We start from the raw sequence: 19,300 nt of genomic DNA on the forward strand, positions 1-19,300 counted from the left end.
GCGTTCGACGGCCAGGCGTTTCAGTACAAAGTCCTCCCTTCGGCCTGTCTCTGTCCCCTCGCGTCTTCACGAAGGTCGCAGAGGCGGCCCTTGCCCCGCTACGAGTAGCCGGCATCCGCAGAGACCAGGTGCTCCGGCACCTCAGCCGCTTGGGGCTTCAGGTCAACTGGGAAAAGAGCAAGCTCACTCCGGTTCAGAGCATCTCTTTTCTCGGGTTGGAGTTAGACTCAGTCTCAATGACAGCACGTCTCACGAGCGAGCGTGCTCAGTCGGTGCTGGACTGCCTCGCTTCCTTCAAGCCAGGCACAGTGGTCCCTCTAAAACTTTTCCAGAGGCTCCTGGGGCATATGGCGTCCTCCGCGGCGGTTGCGCCGCTGGGGTTGATGCATATGAGACCACTCCAGCACTGGCTCCAGACTCGAGTCCCGAGACAAGCATGGCACCACGGCACGCATCGGGTAAGGATCACCCCCGCCTGCCTCAAAACACTCCGACCCTGGACAGACCTCTGCTTTTTATGGGCAGGAGTGCCCCTGTGCCCCTGCAGCAGGTGTCCCGACGCGTTCTGGTCACAACCGACGCCTCCCGGTCCGGGTGTGGTGCCGTGTACAGCGGGCACGCAGCAGCGGGCCATTGGAAAGGGGCCCCGCTGCGTTGGCACATCAATTGCCTGGAGTTGCTGACCGTCCTTCTTGCTCTCAGGAAGTTCTTCCCGTTAGTTCGGGACAAACATGTCCTCGTGAGATCGGACAGCCCCACGGTGGTGGCGTACATAAATCGCCAAGGTGGCGTACGCTCCTGCCACTCACATCCCCGGCATGCTCAACGTCGTAGCGGACGCGCTACCACGACAACGCCTGCCTGGCGGGGAGTGGAGGCTTCACCCCCAGTCGGTCCAGCTGATTTGGGAACGGTTTGGCAAGGCCCAGGTAGACCTGTTTGCCTCCCAGGAAACAACCCACTGCCCGCTCTGGTATGCCCTAACAGAGGCTTTCGGCCCTCGGGGCTGCGCAAGTACGCATTTCCCCCAGTGAGCCTTCTTGCACCGGTGCTGTGCAAGGTCAGGGAGGACGAGGAGCAAGTCACGTCAGTGGCCCCCTACTGGCCCACTCGGACTTGGTTCTCGGAACTCAGACTTCTCGCGACAGCTCCTCCCTGGCAAATTCCCAGATCCTCAGGTTTCTGAGAGGCGCCCGGAGGTTGAATCCCTCCCGGCCAGGCTTAGTTCCCTCCTGGGATCTCTCGGTAGTCTTGGCAGGACTCCAGAGACCTCCCTTCGAGCCACTTGAATCAATTCTCTCTCAAGACGGCCCTGCTGATCGCGCTCGCCTCTATCAAGAGGGTAGGGAACCTGCAAGCGTTCTCTGTCAGCGACACTTGCCTGGAGTTCGGTCCGGCAGATACGTCTGTGATCCTAAGACCGCGACCGGGCTATGTGCCCAAGGTTCCTACCACACCCTTCCGAGATCAGGTAGTGAACCTGCAAGCGCTGCCCCGGGAGGAGGCAGCAAGGGAATGCCGTCTCCAAACAGAGGCTCGCCCACTGGGTTGTCGACGCCATCACACTGGCTTATCACACCCAGGCCGTGCCCCTACCCTTGCGGGTCCGAGCTCACTCAACAAGGGGTGTTGCGTCCTTGTGGGCACTGGCCAAGGTCACCTCCCTAGCAGACATCTGTAGAGCCGCGGGTTGGGTAACACCCAACTCCTTTGCGAGGTTTTACAACCTCCGCGTTGAGTCGGTTGCGTCTCGTGTTTTGTCAGGTCCGAGCCCGTAGAACTCGGTAACACGTAGACCGACCGGCCGGGTGGATCGCTTGCGCCCAGCACCCTTTTCCTGACGTCAAGTTAAAGTAGTGCACCTTCTTCCCAGGGCGCCCCACTCCGAGTCGGGCCCCTGGTCGATTCCTCCCCAGCCCTCCGGGTCCGCGGTTCAGCGGAGGAACTCGCCGACCCAAGCCACCGCGGGTACCCTGATGGCTACCTTGTACTGGTATAGGTGCTAAACAGGTAAGGCCTCCTGCTCGGACTCCCCCTGTGTGTAATTCCACGGTTCTGTCCCCTTACGAGGGGACCCCCGTGTCTCCCTTAGGCAGTTACAACTGCCCCGGTCGCCGTGCTGTAGCAACTCCTCCCTTTCGAGGCTGGATCTAGCACCGCACCATACTTTCCACACGAGCACTAAGACGGCCGTGTGACGTGTCTACCACTTTTCCTCCCCAAGAAAAAGGGCAGGTGTGGTCTCCGCAGGGTCTGGGTAAGACCCCCTTCCCTATATGCGTGTAAGGGCCCCGGCCGTGATTGCTCTATGCGAGAAACATAGAGAGAAAAGAGGCCCAGCCAGGCTGGCCCGTTCCCATGTTGGCAAACATCGCCTTGTTCCACTCCCAGGGTAACTAGTAGGATTCCGATGTTCTTAGACGATGCGCGGCACTGGATGAAATCCCTGCCCGCCTCTGTATCGGCAGTTCACGTACATGGTTCAGCGCATGGCAAGATTGGAATGGGTCCCCTAGTGTCGCTTCTCCGACACAATGTGGAGAGAGCGACAGAAGGGGAACGTTTGGTTACGTATGTAACCTCCGTTCCCCGAGGGAGAGAATGACACATTGTGTCTTTCCTCCGCCATGTCGCTGAACCGAGCCACTGTTGTGGCCGGACCATTTCCGGCTCCTCAGAAAAATCCTGAATGAACTCCCGTATTTGCGCCGCTTAAATACCCGTATGTCCGGGGGCGGGACATGCAAATACTGGCTGCCAATAGATCAGAGGTGGATATCGGCGCTCAAGAGAGACCCCTAGTGTCCTCTAGTGTCGCTTCTCCGACACAACGTGTCGTTCCCTCCCTCGGGGAACGGAGGTTACATATGTAACCAAACGATTTGTCTTTTCGATGTGCATCTAGATTAGTTTAAAGTGAAGCTGTTTATGCATATGTGTGTGTGCTTGCAAGTGTGAGTATGTGTATTTGTATGTGTTTATGTTGTGCGCAGCTGTGTTTATGTCTGTTCAAGCCTTTTCACAAGCTCACAGAAATGTTTACGTCTGCGTGTGTAAAAGCATGTATGAATATGCATTTATGTACCTGTTTGTGTGCAAGCAAGTATTTGTATACATTTGAGCCTGCTTTGCTTAGCCAACTCAAGTCGTATGCTCCATTTATTTAGTCTTTACAGATACTCACTCTCCATTGATTTAGACATGCTGCGTTTAAGAACAATTTTGAGCTAAGCAGGTTTAGTCTCAGCTGTCCCATAATAACTCAAATAATATTTTTTTCTGATTATATTTTGCGGCTTCCTCACAAATAAAAATATAGCAAATAAGATCCCTTTAGTAGATACCTCACCAATTTGCTCAGATTTGCCAAGACATCTGCAGTCTTAAGTCAAAAAAACATTTCTCATCAAATTCTCCCAAGACCAAATTATCTATGCTATACTGTCCACATTCATTTTATAGCACAATGCTCGTTTATTGGTCCAGATCTACGGTATTAAATCAGGGTTGATCATAACCGGTCAATCACAGTATAACCACTGGTCCATCTCGGATACTGAAATTTTGGTATTATGAAAAAACTTCTTATAATGCATGGTAGATCTTACTAATAGCATGATGAAAAATTATATATAATTATATAGAGGTGTGAGCACTCCTGTATTGAATTATTCATAAAAATGCAGTTCACTCAAATAGCTTAAATACACCTTATCAATGATATACATGTTTTCAGTTACTAAGTTCAAAGTCATTTTGATATTTTTTTTCTCTGGCTTAAATAATAATAATAAAAAAGTAATGTGGTGTAAATTTAAAAAAGTAGAGATGATACTTCAATGAAACATAACTTAGAACTCTGAGCAATAAAATTGTTCTTGTTATTTTACTGCAGCCTTTGCACATGTCTCTTTACATGTGTGCTTGCGGCGCTGTGCTCATGTGTATGACAGGTAATTATTGTCTCTTAAGCCCTGTTTTGCATGTGCATACCTCATTAACTCTGTGCAAATATAGAGTCCAGCTCTCATAAATCCTCAATCTTCTAGCAGTGTGTGTGTGTGTGTGTGTGTGTGTGTGTGTGTGTGTGTGTGTGTGCGTATGCATGTCAATAAAGCGTGCTTTTCCTGGCAGTCGGTATGGTGGGGTGGTAAATAAACGAGTAGAATGAATCACATCTCATAATGCTCGAGGATGAGTCTGCTCGCAGTGTCAGAGCTGGGATAGATGGGTTACCTGTTATTGCATCAATGCACACACAACACAAACACAATTTATTATTTCATTTTCATTCATTTTCGTTCATATATAATTTTGTGCAAATATTCCATATAAAAAATACAAAAAATCTCTCATCTTTCTTACACACACACACACACACACACACACACACACACACACACACACACACACACACACACACACACACACGTAGTGTTTCCATGTTTTATGGGGACTTTCCATAGACATAATGGTTTTTATACTGTACAAACTTTATATTCTATCCCCTAAACCTAACCCTACCCCTAAACCTAACCCTCACAGAAAACCTTCTGCATTTTTACATTTTCAAAAAACATAATTTAGTATGATTTATAAGCTGTTTTCCTCATGGGGACCGACAAAATGTCCCCACAAGGTCAAACATTTCGGGTTCTACTATCCTTATGGGGACATTTGGTCCCCACAAAGTGATAAATACACGCTCACACACACACACACACACACATGCCCACTCAATACATTAATCACACTTACTCAACACAGACTCATACAGGCACTAATTAACACACAAACACACATCTAAATGAGAACACACCATAAACTTTTATGTGTAACAATAATCACTTTTTAGATTTTTAGAATTACAATAAGAAAAATTCCAAGGTGACATTGTTTTTTGACAGCTATGCAAATTTTACCCCCCAAGTCTCAATACCACAATGCAAAAAAATGCAATAATAATAATAATAACAATTAAATTGTAAACTCTTAATACATTATAGGGTTACTGCCTTTCATTTTTGTGGATTTTAATAAAGAAATTCATTATACAACAGAATCTTTTTTACTATAATTTCTCCTGCATTCAACATGTTGAGTACGAGAACTGATTGTTCGCTTAATCTAATCTACCAGACCTTGACATGTGGCCTCGTTAGGAGATGATCAACGTTATTTCCTTCAACTGTGCGTGGTCATAATGTTTTGACTCATAAGGACATTTTCTCGACTGATTTAGTTAAGAATCAACCCATTATTTTTGAAGTTTTTTTTGTTTAGTTTTTTCAATTGAACATGTTAACGAATGTCCTTCAAGGGAGGTTTTGTAATATTCAGCTCACTTTGTGTCCAAACTATAGTTAAATGTGTACATTGTACACAAACACAGAAAGTATATCGCTTTTTGTTTTGCCAAATTATTAGCAATTTCAAAATCTTAAAAGAATGATTCAGCCAAAAATGTAAATTATATCATGATGTTCCAAACCTGTATGACTTTAAAAGGAGATATAAAGATAGAAATATATTCCATATTTTTTTCCATGAAATTAAGGTAAATGTTCCCCAACGTTCTGCCTAACATCTGTGTTTCTTTGAAGTCATAAAGGTTTGTAATGACATAATGGCAAAATGTTCATTTTAGGGTTCTACTCCTAACTATCCCTTTAAGTCAGCAAGCGAGAGAGATGGGGAGACATCAGGTTTGATAAAAGATGGACATATGAAGAGGTTAATAGATTTCCCCCCTCTTTTAGGGTGGTGGACTGCGTTTGATTGGCAGCAGGTCTGGGGTGACAGTGTATCCTTTCTCGGTATCTGAGCGGAGGATAGATCTGCTCCCGGAAAGCTTTCAGCATCATGCCTCAGAACTGCCTGTCAGTAAGAAGGACTTCCACTCTGTCCTCAACAACATCGAGCGTCTGCTCCTCAGGGCCTGCTATGCTCAGGAACACAGCACCATCTACAGGTCCTCTCTAGTACTGCAGGCTGCTCTGGGTTTCTGGAGCAGACAGAATGCACACACTCACACACCAAAGATCCATTTAATAATACTTTCTAAGAATAAATTGTGCCCGCTGATAATATATTTGCATGTGTTGTCTGTTGTTTTTGTACCCGATACACTAAATGGATTCCAAATCAGGTAACAGCGCAAACACTCCCCAAAATTGTTTGCTGAACCCAGTAGAGCGCAAAGTAAAATCCCATTCATTTTTTGTTTTGTTTTTCATAGGGGAATTTAATTTTAACAATAGCTTATAAATCTTTAAAGACAGACCTACTGTGAGCTCTGAGATTGTATATAGATGGTATATTCTTGTGTTGAAGATGTCAGTCCATGTAAAACCTATTTAAAAAAAAAGAAGGTTTAATAACGGAATTTGGTAAAGAACTAAACTTCCCATGATCCTGAAGAGAAAGATCCACCAATTAGTTGTGGACTATATTTGTGCAGAGCATTTCTCGAACACAAAGATATTTTAAAGGAGATATGATGTGTTTTGTCCATACAGTACAATGCACGTCAATGAGGCCCAACACTTTCAAGTTCCAAAAGGACATAAAGGCATCATAAATGTAATCCAGTGTTTTATTGTTCTGAAGCGATCGGTTTTGGGTAAGAACAGATCAAAATGAAACTCCTTGTTCACTATACAGGTGAAACTCGAAAAATTAGAATATCGTGCAAAAGTTCATTAATTTCAGTAATTCAACTTAAAAGGTGAAACTAATATATTATATAGACTCATTACAAGCAAAGTAAGATATTTCAAGCCTTTATTTGATATAATTTTGATGATTATGGCTTACAGCTTATGAAAACCCCAAATTCAGAATCTCAGAAAATTAGAATATTACATGAAATCAATAAAAAAAAGGATTTTAAATACAGAAATGTCGGCCCTCTGAAAAGTATAATCATGCATATGTACTCAGTACTTGGTTTGGGCCCCTTTGCATTAATTACTGCCTCAATGCGGCGTGGCATGGATGCTATCAGCCTGTGGCACTGCTGAGGTGTTATGGAAGACCAAGATGCTTCAGTAGCGGCCTTCAGCTCTTCTGCATTGTTTGGTCTCATGTCTCTCATCTTTCTCTTGGCAATGCCCCATAGATCCTTTATGGGGTTCAGGTCAGGCGAGTTTGCTGGCCAATCAAGCACAGTAATACCATGGTCATTGAACCAGGTTTTGGTACTTTTGGCAGTGTGGGCAGGTGCCAAGTCCTGCTGGAAAATGAAGTCAGCATCTCCATAAAGCTTGTCTGCTGAAGGAAGCATGAAGTGCTCTAAAATGTCCCGGTAGACAGCTGCGTTGACTCTGGACTTAATAAAGCACAGTGGACCAACACCAGCCGATGACATGGCTCCCCAAACCAACACAGACTGTGGAAACTTCACACTGGACTTCAAGCATCTGGATTGTGTGCCTCTCCATTCTTCCTCCAGACTCTGGGACCTTGGTTTCCAAATGAGATGCAAAATTTGCTCTCATCAGAAAAGAGGACTTTGGACCACTGAGCAACAGACCAGTTCTTGTTTTCTTTAGCCCAGGTAAGACGTTTGACATTTGAAGCCCATGTCCAGGACCCGTCTGTGTGTGGTGGCTCTTGATGCAGTAACTCCAGCCTCAGTCCACTCCTTGTGAAGCTCCCCACACATTTGAATGGCCTTTTCCTGACAATCCTCTCCAGGCTACGGTCATCCCTGCTGCTTGTGCACCTTTTTCTTCCACACTTTTCCCTTCCACTTAACTTTCTATTAATGTGCTTTGATACAGCACTTTGAGAACATCCAACTTCTTTTGCAATTACCTTTTGAGGCTTTCCCTCCTTGTGGAGGGTGTCAATGATGGTTTTCTGCACAACTGTCAGGTCAGCAGTCTTCCCCATGATTGTGAATTCAACTGAACCAGACTGAGAGACCATTTAAAGGCTAAGGAACCCTTTGCAGGTGTTTAGCTGATTAGAGTGTGACACTTTGAGCCTATAATACTGAACCTTTTCACAATATTCTAATTTTCTGAGATTTGGGGTTTTCATAAGCTGTAAGCTATAATCATCAAAATTATAAAAATAAAGGCTTGAAATATCTTACTTTGCTTGTAATGAGTCTATATAATATATTAGTTTCACCTTTTAAGTTGAATTACTGAAATTAATGAACTTTTGCACGATATTCTAATTTTTCGAGTTTCACCTGTATATCTTGGCATCTGCCATGTCGCGGTCATGATTTCAAGCTTGTTTATGGATTAAATCACTGGATAACTTTTATGATGCTTTTATATTTTTTTATTTTATAGTATTGTACCACATTGACTTGTATTGTATGGACAAAAACACATTATATCAAAATGTCTTGGTTTGTGATCCGCAGAAGAGTCATTTGAGTTTGAGACTTTGAGTTCAGCCTATTGGACAGCTCAAAAAATCCTCATATAGAGAATGTCCAATGTCTAATAAACAATCAGACAGAGTTTCCAATGCAGGTAGTGCTCTTGAAGCTCCCGTCAAATCTCAGAGGAGCACTGCATTTTGGCGATACCCAAAATGACGTATTTAAATCCTCTTGTCCAATGAACGTTGATCTTTTAATAGCACTCTAGGGGCTGTGTGTCCACTGATTTCTATGAACATATTCATGTGGAAAAATCCAGATAGTGATATTTTACATTTCTGTTTGCAAAAATATTGGAATGGAACTGATAATGTGTGCATTTATGAAGAGAAAGATGTCATGTCATTGCCACATTTCAGATTTATTTTATATGGGAACCCTTGTTGCCATGCAGTCTTAAAGAAATCGCCACTGTTCAGCGCTAAACCATATTGAATGAGACGCAGGATTTTCAACTGTCTCTCTCTCTATCTCTCTCTCGCTCTCTCTCAGGTTGGGTACAGTGAGCATGAGTGTTGCGTCTCAGGACTTTCGCAGTGGCATTCACGCCAATGCTGTGGAAGTGTGTCAGTGTCCTCATGGATATGACGGCACGTCTTGTGAGGTAAGCTACATAAAATGGACAGGAAACAATTGGGTAGTCTTTTACTGAAAAGCATACGAGTCGAAAGTGTCATAGAAGCACCACAAAATGTTGGTTGTGTTTTTCATCTCACATTTCCTTTTTATGACTATCGGTTAGGTTTAGAGTTCATGTTTAGAATAAGGAGGACGGTTTTGTTGATATAAAACTCTAAAAAGCATTTATTTTCTGACTAGAGGCTTAGTTTTAATCTGTAATGTTTTTGCTATATTAAGAGCAAATGAAATAGACATAGCACGAAAAGTGCCAATTGAAAGCAAACATTTTTGTTCAGAATGACACACAACAAAGGCAGAAATGACTCATCTTCTGTACAGCCTGATTTATTGTGTTTTTTCCAGATTAGTCACGTTAAGCCAGAATTTTGAATATCGGCATAGGTGGTCCTGACATGAGCAATAAATAAATAAATAAATGATTGAATAAACATAAAGGTCCACAGCTACAAGCTATTCATAAGTTAAAGTCAATGAACACTTTTGGAAAAGGAGTTAGGAACATTAAAGGTGCTTTAAACCATTTTAGCCATACTAACTTCCAGGAGACTGAGCCGTTGATTTTGCCACGACCCCTATTTCCAAAACACCGCACCGATATGGTTAAAACCAAAACAAAGCATGTTCCCACGGTTTTCAATCACAATAGTTTGTTTGTTTGTTTGTTTGTATACTTTATTGTCCTTTTCAGGAAATTTGTCTTGGACTCAGAGCTGCATTAATACACAACATACATACAACAAATGGACTCAAGGCTGTATATACATATAACAAAATGCACACACAACTATAGACCTATATTATTGCATCTTGCTATTTAACATATAAATTGATAGAGGAATAAAGGATTTTTTATAATGGTTACTCTTACACAGTGGGACTCTATACCGTCTCCCTGATGGCAGCAACTCATACATTGGAAATAAAACATGGCTGGTATCACCTACTATTGTCTGTGCATTTTTTAAAACCAACGATTCATAAATTGATTGAAGTGATGAGTATTCCCTTATACCCATAACCTTCATTGCAATTCTCACAAGACGTGCAAGCTGTGATTTTAATTGAACCGAAAGATTGCCATACCAAGTTTGCATGCCATAATTTAAAAGGCTACCTAAAACTGCATAATAAAATAATTGCATAATTCTCTGATTTACACCAAACAGCCAAAGTTTTCTTAAAAAATACAAGCGTTGTTGGAATTTGGAGGCAACGTAATCAATGTGGGCTTTCCAAGTAAATGAACAATCAATAACCACACCTAGATACTTATAGGTATCCACCTGCTCGATGGTATTATCATAGATGATGACTGGGCTGTGATCACCTAATTTTTTTGGATCTATTATCATTTCTTTAGTTTTTGATGCATTTACAATGAGATGATTTACATTACACCACCGCACAAAATTCTCAATTTCAGAATGATACACTGATATATCATGATCTTTCGCCAAAAGACTCAATATTACTGTGTCGTCAGAATATTTGATTATATAGTTATTCTTATTTGTACTAAAACAGTCATTTGTATATGAAGTAAACAAAAAAGGAGAGCATACGCAACCTTGAGGCACACCAATACTAATAGGTATTGGATCAGAGAGTGTGTTATTTACTTTTACAATTTGAGTATGTTTGGTTAAGAAAGAGAAAAACCACTTAATAATAAAAGGATTAACATCACTCTTTCCAAGTTTACTCAGAAGTAACTGCGGCTGAAGCGTATTAAAAGCGGAGCTAAAATCTACAAAGAGCAATCGTGCATAAGCCTTGGAGGATTCTAGATGTTGAAGAGTCAGATGAGTGATAGTATTAACAGCATCGATAGTCCCTCTTCCCACTGTATAGGCAAATTGAAATGGATCTAATAATGAGTTTACTCTACATCTCAGTCTTGATATCACAAACTTCTTCAAACATTTCATAATTATAGAAGTTATAGCAATTGGTCTAAAGTCATTATTATCAGCAGCACCTGTTTTTTTAGGAACTGGTGTGATGATAGTCTTTTTCCATAACGAAGGGACTGTATGATTGTCTAGCGATTGCTGGAAAATTGGACACCAAGCTGGGGTTAATTCTTCTGCACATTCCCGCAAGAGATAAGCTGATATACCGTCTGGCCCAGTTGATTTCTTAGTGCAAGTTTTCGAAAAAGTGCAGTAACTTCTTGAGGATCCACAATTATTCTTAAACCCATTGCACAATCAACATTTAACATAAACTCTTCACATTCCTTAACAGGATCATTATTATCAAACCTTGCAAAAAAGTAATTCAACTCATTTGATTTCTTAAAATCATCAGTAACGTTGTTTTTTGGAATCCATGTTTGAAATAGTTTTTAGTGAGTTCCACAGTTTTTTATTGTTCATAGATGCGAAGTTTTGTTCAATGTAGTCCTTTTTTTGCTTTCTAGCTTCCCATAATAATTTATTCAATTCCTTTTAGACGACTTTCATCTCAATCCGGTCCTTATTCCGAAAAGCTGCTTTTCTCCTATTAATGCAAGCTTTCACTTCTTTTGTTATGTGAGGCTTATTATTAGGAAACACCATTATCTCCTTTTTTGTGATTATTGTATCCACACAGAAGCGAATATAGTCCGTAGTCGTTTCAGTAGCTGTATTCAAATCGATATCATGAAATACTGACCAGTCTGTACTTAAAAAACACCCTTTTAGTGTCTCAACATCTCCTTCTTCCCACATAGTTACTGTCTTGACCAAAGGTTTGTTTCTTTTTAAAACAGTTCTATATGTCGGTATTAAATGAACTATGTTGTGGTCAGACGTGGATAAAGGAGGTTTAGTTTTTGCCTTATAGGCATCCTTAATGTTGCCATAACATTTATCCAGAACATTATTGTTCCTGGTCGCAGATTCAATAGTAATGAAATAGTGTCCTCAACAGACATAAATCAGAATATGGCCTCAATAATTTGCTGCAATGGCAACACTATGAAAACGGCCGAAATGATGACAGGCAGAAAGATCCTCAGACTCCGTCTTATTGGCTACTGAATGAATATGTCTACGGTCTGCGAATATATATATTTTTTTACTTTTTACAGAGATTATATTTGTCAAAGTGATCGGTGAGGTATCTCAGGGCAGTTATTTCAGTGATATCTTTCAGGTAGTATGAATCATTTTTGCATACCTTTCTATGAAAAAAATAGCTTAAAGCATCTTTAACTACACGGATGCTATTAATTCTTTTTAATAATACACACATTTAATTAAAAAAATTATTATAATTAATTAATTAACTTTTTATTTTTTTTTTTATTGTCAAATAATTTTATTTACTTCTAATAGCTTATAAATGTACTATAAATTCGAAATGACACTAACAGAGTGAAGATCTCAATTAGGGTGGAAACATACAAATTTAACAAATAAATTCACACCAAATAAAACTTTATTAGTTCACCCAAAAAATGAAAATTCAATAAAAAATGTATTAACTTAAAAAAAAAGCTTCCTGCCACCAGTCAACACATCACGGAGCTGTTGTGTGAGGTTAGTGGAACTAACCTCACGCGAGAGTTAGGTCATTTCAAACAGCGCTGACCGGAAGCAACAATTTACAGATAAAAACTGTTTAATTATTGATTTGTTTCTTACACAAACCTATCTGCAACCTATTTGCATTAGAAGACATTAATTGATTGACTGGAGTCATGTGGGTGACTTTTATGGTGCCTAAACATGACTTTTGGACCGTCAAACAGCCTGCTGTCTAGTGGAACCTAATTACTTTTATTGTATGGACACAGGGGCGTCGGACTGGGGGGGTAAAGGGTACCGAGTACCCAGGGCCCGAGGCAGGGGGGGGCCCTTAGAAGTCAGTTTTCTATACATACATATTTGGTACGGGGGCCCAGCAAGATGGTTTGTACCCAGGGCCCAAAATTTGGTGCTACACCCCCGACATACAGAGCTGAAATGTGCTTATAAAAATCTTCACTTCAGTTCTGCTGAAGAAGACATATACATCTAAATAAGATGAGTCAGTCATGAGAGAATTTTCTTTTTTTGAGTGAGCTATTGTGTTAATCTATACAGTAAATAAGTACATTTATACTAAATAAAAACTATTTTATATAAGGTGGATAAGTGGATGAACTGCAAATTATCTAAATTAGGGATGCACTGATTCATCGGCTGACAATATTTATCAGCCAATAATTGACAGAATTTTGTTTTGGCATATCGGTAATAAGCACGTAAATGCCCATATGAAAAACAAATGTATTTATTTAGTTGATTTAGAATTATTTAGTATCACATGGGGCCTGTGTAGTTCAGTGAGTATTGATGCTGACTATCACCCCTGGAGTCGCATGTTCGAATCCAGGGCGTGCTGAGTGACTCCAGTCAGGTTTCCTAAGTAACCAAATTGGCCCAGTTGCTAGGGAGGGTAGAGTCACATGGAGTAACCTCCTCAAGGTCACGATTAAGTGGTTCTCGCTCTCAGTGGGGCGTGTGATAAGTTGTTCGTGGATCGCTGAGAGTAGCATGCACAGCGTGCCACGTGACAAGATGCGCAGATTGAAAGTCTCAGAAGTGGAGCCAACTGAGAGTAACCACGCCACCATGAGGACCTAGTAAGTAGTGGGAATTAGGCATTTCAAAATTGGGGAGAAAAGGGGGATAAAAATATGTAAACACTCTGTGAATTTAAATGCATAATCCAGAAATAAGAATAGCCACAATATGTAGAAGTGTTGGCACTCCTAAAAACATGTAATATTAAATTCTCTTTCTCATTCTTATGTTAATGCATAGAAAATGCCATAAAAGGACGTGACTGTTGTGAAAAGAGCATTTGCCTAAAGGCTACATGATGAGGGAAACCATCCAAAACACTTTGAAACAAGCAGACTTTGACTTCTTAGATATTGGTTTGATATCCATTACTGCTGCATAAATTATTGAATTAAGATTGAAATCACACTATGCCTTTGTGTGCTTAATAATCTTTAAAGAGCTGCGTTTGAAACTGCAAAAACAGAAGTGATAAAAAATGTTTTAGAAGTACAAAATAACCTTTTTCCATATCAATCATCATGTGCGGTTTTTTATATTTTTATCTTGTGTTTATCTTTCACTGTGGCTCTCTTTAAAATGTTGCCTTAAATGTGTTGAACAGATCTAATGTTCAATTGAAATTATTTATTGTTAGAACAGTAAAAAATTTTAAGCAATCTTAAGTAAAAAAGTGATCTGATGACAAAATTAGGTAAGTTGCAAAATATAGATCGGTCTAAAGTGTTCTCGTTATAATCAGTCAAACATTTTCATATCGTTGCATTTCATTTAAGATAAAGATGTAGTGGTTTCGAACAAATTTATACACTAAAATGAATTACACTTCCCAACACTACATATACTGGAAGTGTAGTGGTGAATCATTTATTTTAATTGGTTAATTTGCATGAACTTCAGCAAACTGATTTATTAAGCATGTTTTTTTATACTGCCTATGCAAAATAACAAAAAGCAATGTGGTGTTTTGTCATGTTACACCATTATTTGTTGGATAAATTAGCTATATGTTACTGTGAAACAGTTGCAATATTGACACACTACTGTGTAAGGTAATTACTGTAAGTTACTGTAGTAGCTGTTTTTAATTGGTTACTTCTCAACACTCATGATGCAGTGACATCCTTCAAGGATTTAGTGCCACAAACCTGGCAAACCAATTCTTCCCTGCAGACAGTTATTGTTGCAGCTCAGTACCAGCCGACTGATTAAAAAAAAAAAACTGTATTTTCAGGAATGTGTTTCATAGGTACACCTCCTGAGACAAATCGTGATCACATTGTATAAACAGTGGGATTTATTCTGTAGCTGTTTGATTCAGGGCTCCTGCTGTGAAGTTGTATATGTGTATTTGTTATTGAAGTTTGGATCAGCACAAGGGGTGGCTGACTATGTTGAATCAGTGGGAAATGCTTTCTCTTTGCATAAGTGTCTCTTCTATTAAAGCTGCAGTGGCTATTGATTTCTGAGTTAGCAGTTTTTATGCTGATGGGAGCAGGTAATCATGCTGGCCAAGAGGGACACACACAATGAGACACTCTGTTCATCAAAAGCGCTTCTGACATCACCAAAACACCTAGCACACACTGTTACGTCATAAGAATGTCTAGGGGTCAGAACGTAACAAAGTTTAAGATTTTAAAGAGCTATAGTCAGGGCCCTGCCACAGCACCACAACAACAAAGTTCTTTTCAACAATTTTATTCTTAAAGTTAACAATTTACTTAGAGTAAATTGGGAAGGAAACAAAGACTTCAGGAGGGGGCAATGCCAAAATAACAAACAAAAGTTTAATCTACCTGGGAGAGTCAATTTCTTATTGACTCTCCCAGGTAGATTAAAGAAAATACAAATAAATAACAGAAATGTACACTCTCTCCCTACCTGACCAGAAAACCAGGAGAAAACAGGGGATAGCAAAATAAAAATGGCACTCACCTCCCTACAGTTCCCAGACAATAAAAAAAACAAATAATCAGATAGATAACAGCTTAAAAGATAAAGCAAAAGGGTATGGACTGGGACGTCTCACAAAGAAGCAACAGTGACACAAAGAAGCACAGTGTTGCACAGGTCCACGACAAGGAACACAACAGCTCTCAACAACTGGGCCGGGCAGGACACAGACCATGCTCTGGAGAAAGGTTCTCCTTGAATGATAGTTCTGCTGGCTTTTATGCTGCGTCCCTCCTGGATGATAAGCAGGTTCAGCTGGAGACGTAATCAGTTACCTGCCAGAGTGACAAATTGGGAGGAGCCAAAAGAGAGCAGGAGACACCAAAACAACAAAGAAAGCACACACAGATCACAGTGCCATGTGCTTCACAAAAAAAATATACGTCCTTGGACGTAACACCCCCACCCATAAGTTACAAACAATACCCTCAAAGAAATGTTTGTAATCTCATGAATTAGTCATTTCCAATAACAGTTTCATACTTGTTATTCACATCATCCTAGTTATCCACACTATATACTCTGGAAAGTGCATCGGCTACAATATTTTCTGAACCTTTCAGATGTTGAATGTCAAGGTTGTATTCTTGAATGATTAAAGACCAGCGCATTAGACGTTGGTTTGAGTTACACATTCTCCCAAGGAATACTAAGGGGTTGTGATCAGTGTAAACCACCACCGGATTACAATTACCACCCAAGTAAACTTCGAAGTGTTGTAATGTTAAGAGTAAGGCTAAAGCCTCTTTCTCAATAGTACTGTACTTCTGTTGACATTTGGTAAACTTCTTGGAGAAGTAACTCACAGGATGCTCTACACCGTCTGAGTCTTCTTGTAGCAAAACAGCACCTGCCCCTGCAGAACCCGCATCCACCTGCAACTTGAAGGGCAGAGTAAAACTTGGAGCAGCAAGGACGGGGCATGGCATAACAGGTCTTTCGCAGCATTAAAGGCATTGTTACAAACATGACTCCACACAAATTTTCTGGAGGTACTCAGGAGATCCGTCAATGGGGCAACCACAGAAGCAAAGTTCTTACAGAAGCTCCTGTAGTAACCAGTCATACCCAGAAATCGTCTCAGTTCTTTTTTGTTACTAGGAATGGGAAAATTCAGTATGGCAGCAACTTTTTCTTCAACTGGCCTTACTTGTCCTTGGCCCACCTTTTTACCCAAGTAGGTAACTACAGCCTTCGCAAACTCACATTTCACCAAGTTTAAAGTCAATGACGCATTAGACAACCTACTGAAAACTTGGTTTGGTGAAAGCGTTCCAGCGCACCCTGGGACTCTGGATGGTATGCGCTGGAGAGTTTATGATCAACCCCTAACTCATTTAATACTTGAGCGAACACTTTGGAAGTGAAGTTAGTACCTTGATCGGTCTGGATAATTTTAGGCAATCCAAACGTTGAGCAGAACTTAACTATCTCCTTCACCACCGCCTTAGCTTTGAGAGTACGGAGCGGAACAGCTTCTGGGAACCGAGTTGCAGCACACATCAAAGTCAAAATATATTGATGCCCTGATTTTGATTTTGGTAACGGCCCAACACAATCCAAAATCAACCGTTCAAACGGCTCACCCACTATTGGAATCGGATGGAGGGGAGCAGGAGTTAAAGTCTGGTTCGGCTTACCCGTAAGTTGGCAGACATGGCAACTTTTGCAAAATTTGGAAACACTAGACTTCAATCCTGGCCAAAAAAAGTACCGTAGAATGCGCTTGTAGGTTTTTTTAACGCCGAGATGGCCAGAGAGTGGATGCTCATGAGCAAGCTGCAATACCTGAGAACGACAATCAGAAGGCAAGACAACTTGATAGACATTTAAAGCATCCCCAACATTCTGTGGCTTCCAGCGACGCATTAGGATGTCATCTTCCCACATAAAAGCTATTCTAGCATCGTACGAGTCCTCTAACTGACCAGCAGTGACAATGCAGGGGATAAAGAGATTGGTCAGACTTTTGAGCAGCAATTAAGTGTTCTCTTTCAAATTTCAAAGCTGATGCTTCTAAGTCTGACTTCATAGAACCATTAGGAACCAACTGTGGTTTAACAGATAGAGTACACTCCAGAGGACTTTTTACTGGATTCAAAAATGAGTCAGCAAGATTCACTGTACCTTCCCACTTCCGTGCGTGAGCACGAGTTACTGCACAAGCAGGAAATACTGAAGGAAAACAAACCGCAATATCAGAGTCAGATCAATATCTCTGGCGTATCAACAACAACTGGAGAGGGGAAAACCTTACCACCTGCCAAGTCATTCCCCAATATAAGGCTTACACCATCCACAGGCAGCTCAGTTCGCACACCAAGAGGAACCACACCTGTAACTAGATCAGATTTAAGATAAACCATATGCACTGGCACTCTCACACATCCTAACTCAATTCCACGCACCAACACATCAGTACCAGAATACGTTTCGGCAGAAAATGGCAAAACATCTGCTAAAATGAATGACTGTGTTGCACCTGTATCCCTCAGAATTGAGATAGACTTTCCCAGAGTGTCAGTGCAAAGAGAAACGGAACCACTAAAGAGAAAGGGTTCATACCCAGTACCATGAACCGGCATCGAACAATTTTTAGGGATTGTAACAGTCTGAGCAAAAGCTACACTTTTGGATTTCCCAGCAGCACTTTTCTGTTTCCACGCCTTACAATCATTAATCAAGTGGCCTGGATCCAAAGAGTAGAAGCAAGAACGTTTGTTACTGGAAGGTTTTACATCAGCTTTACGAACCTTATCTGCCATCTCCCTCACAGCATGGGAGGTTTCCTTCTCCACCTGCTCAGTATTAAAAAACTGACGCTTGGGCTGACGTGAAGATGGAAATACCGTCTTATGGGTGAGCACAAACTCGTCTGCTATCACAGCAGCTTCAGAGAGCGTGTTTACCTTCTGTTCATTCAGATGAACAACTACCAGTTCAGGGACACAATTTTTTAACTCTTCCAACAAGATAAGTTCTTGCAACTGCTCAAAACTGGTGACTTTATTGGAGAGGCACCACTTCTCAAAGAGTGTTTTTTTCTCTCTCGTAAACTCTACATATGTTTGTTTGGCTGTCTTCACTAGGTGTCGGAAGCGCTGACAGTACGCTCTCAATACTGCTGCTTTTACAATCTCGTAATCGAGAGATTGCTCAATCGGAAGCGAAGAACAGACTTCCTGTGCCTTACCTACGAAATTGCACTGCAGAAGGAGCCCCCACATGTCTTTTGGCCATCCTAACTTTGCAGCAATGCGTTCAAAAGTGGTGAAGTAACAATCTACCTCAGCTTCTCTAAAAGGTGGTACCAGCTTTACATACCTCACAACATCAAAGTTCGGCTGGGTATTGCCTACTTGATCGTCGCTGACTGCATTGGATCGTGAAGGTGAACTCTCAAACGTTGGTGAGGAGGGAGCTCTCAAGCGTGGAAGGGGAACAGGCTTCCTGCACAAAACCTCAGCTTCTAATTCAAGAGTTTTTAGCTTAATGTCACGCTGTGCTTCTACCTCAACAGTACGGAGTTGTACTACTTTAATATCGTGCTTTTGTCTTTTAAGCTCCAAGTCAAGCTCTTTTAACTTAACTGCCGTCATCGGATCTAATCGAGATTCAGCGGGAAGGGGTAAAACTGAAGCTAAAGTTTCTCCCTCTACTACCTTCTCCTCTAACACATCAAGTGGTGATTCAGCAGGTAAAATGCCTGTACTCACCAACCCAATATACAGTTCCTTCTTAA

General features: G+C 41.2%; 1 protein-coding gene across 4 annotated transcripts in view; it reads left to right on the forward strand.

The window, feature by feature from the left end:
* lama2 (laminin, alpha 2) overlaps window positions 1-19,300 on the forward strand; it is a 385,152-nt gene that overhangs the window by 184,702 nt on the left and 181,150 nt on the right. For all 4 annotated transcript variants that reach the window (XM_052095596.1, XM_052095599.1, XM_052095597.1 and 1 more), the window contains exons 14-15: window positions 5,760-5,971; window positions 8,897-9,008. In XM_052095596.1, the coding sequence (XP_051951556.1) occupies window positions 5,760-5,971; window positions 8,897-9,008 (324 nt within the window). The remainder of the gene's footprint in view (window positions 1-5,759; window positions 5,972-8,896; window positions 9,009-19,300) is intronic.

Source organism: Xyrauchen texanus, chromosome 28 (genome assembly GCF_025860055.1).
Source record: "Xyrauchen texanus isolate HMW12.3.18 chromosome 28, RBS_HiC_50CHRs, whole genome shotgun sequence".
Classification (NCBI taxonomy): Eukaryota; Metazoa; Chordata; class Actinopteri; order Cypriniformes; family Catostomidae; genus Xyrauchen; species Xyrauchen texanus.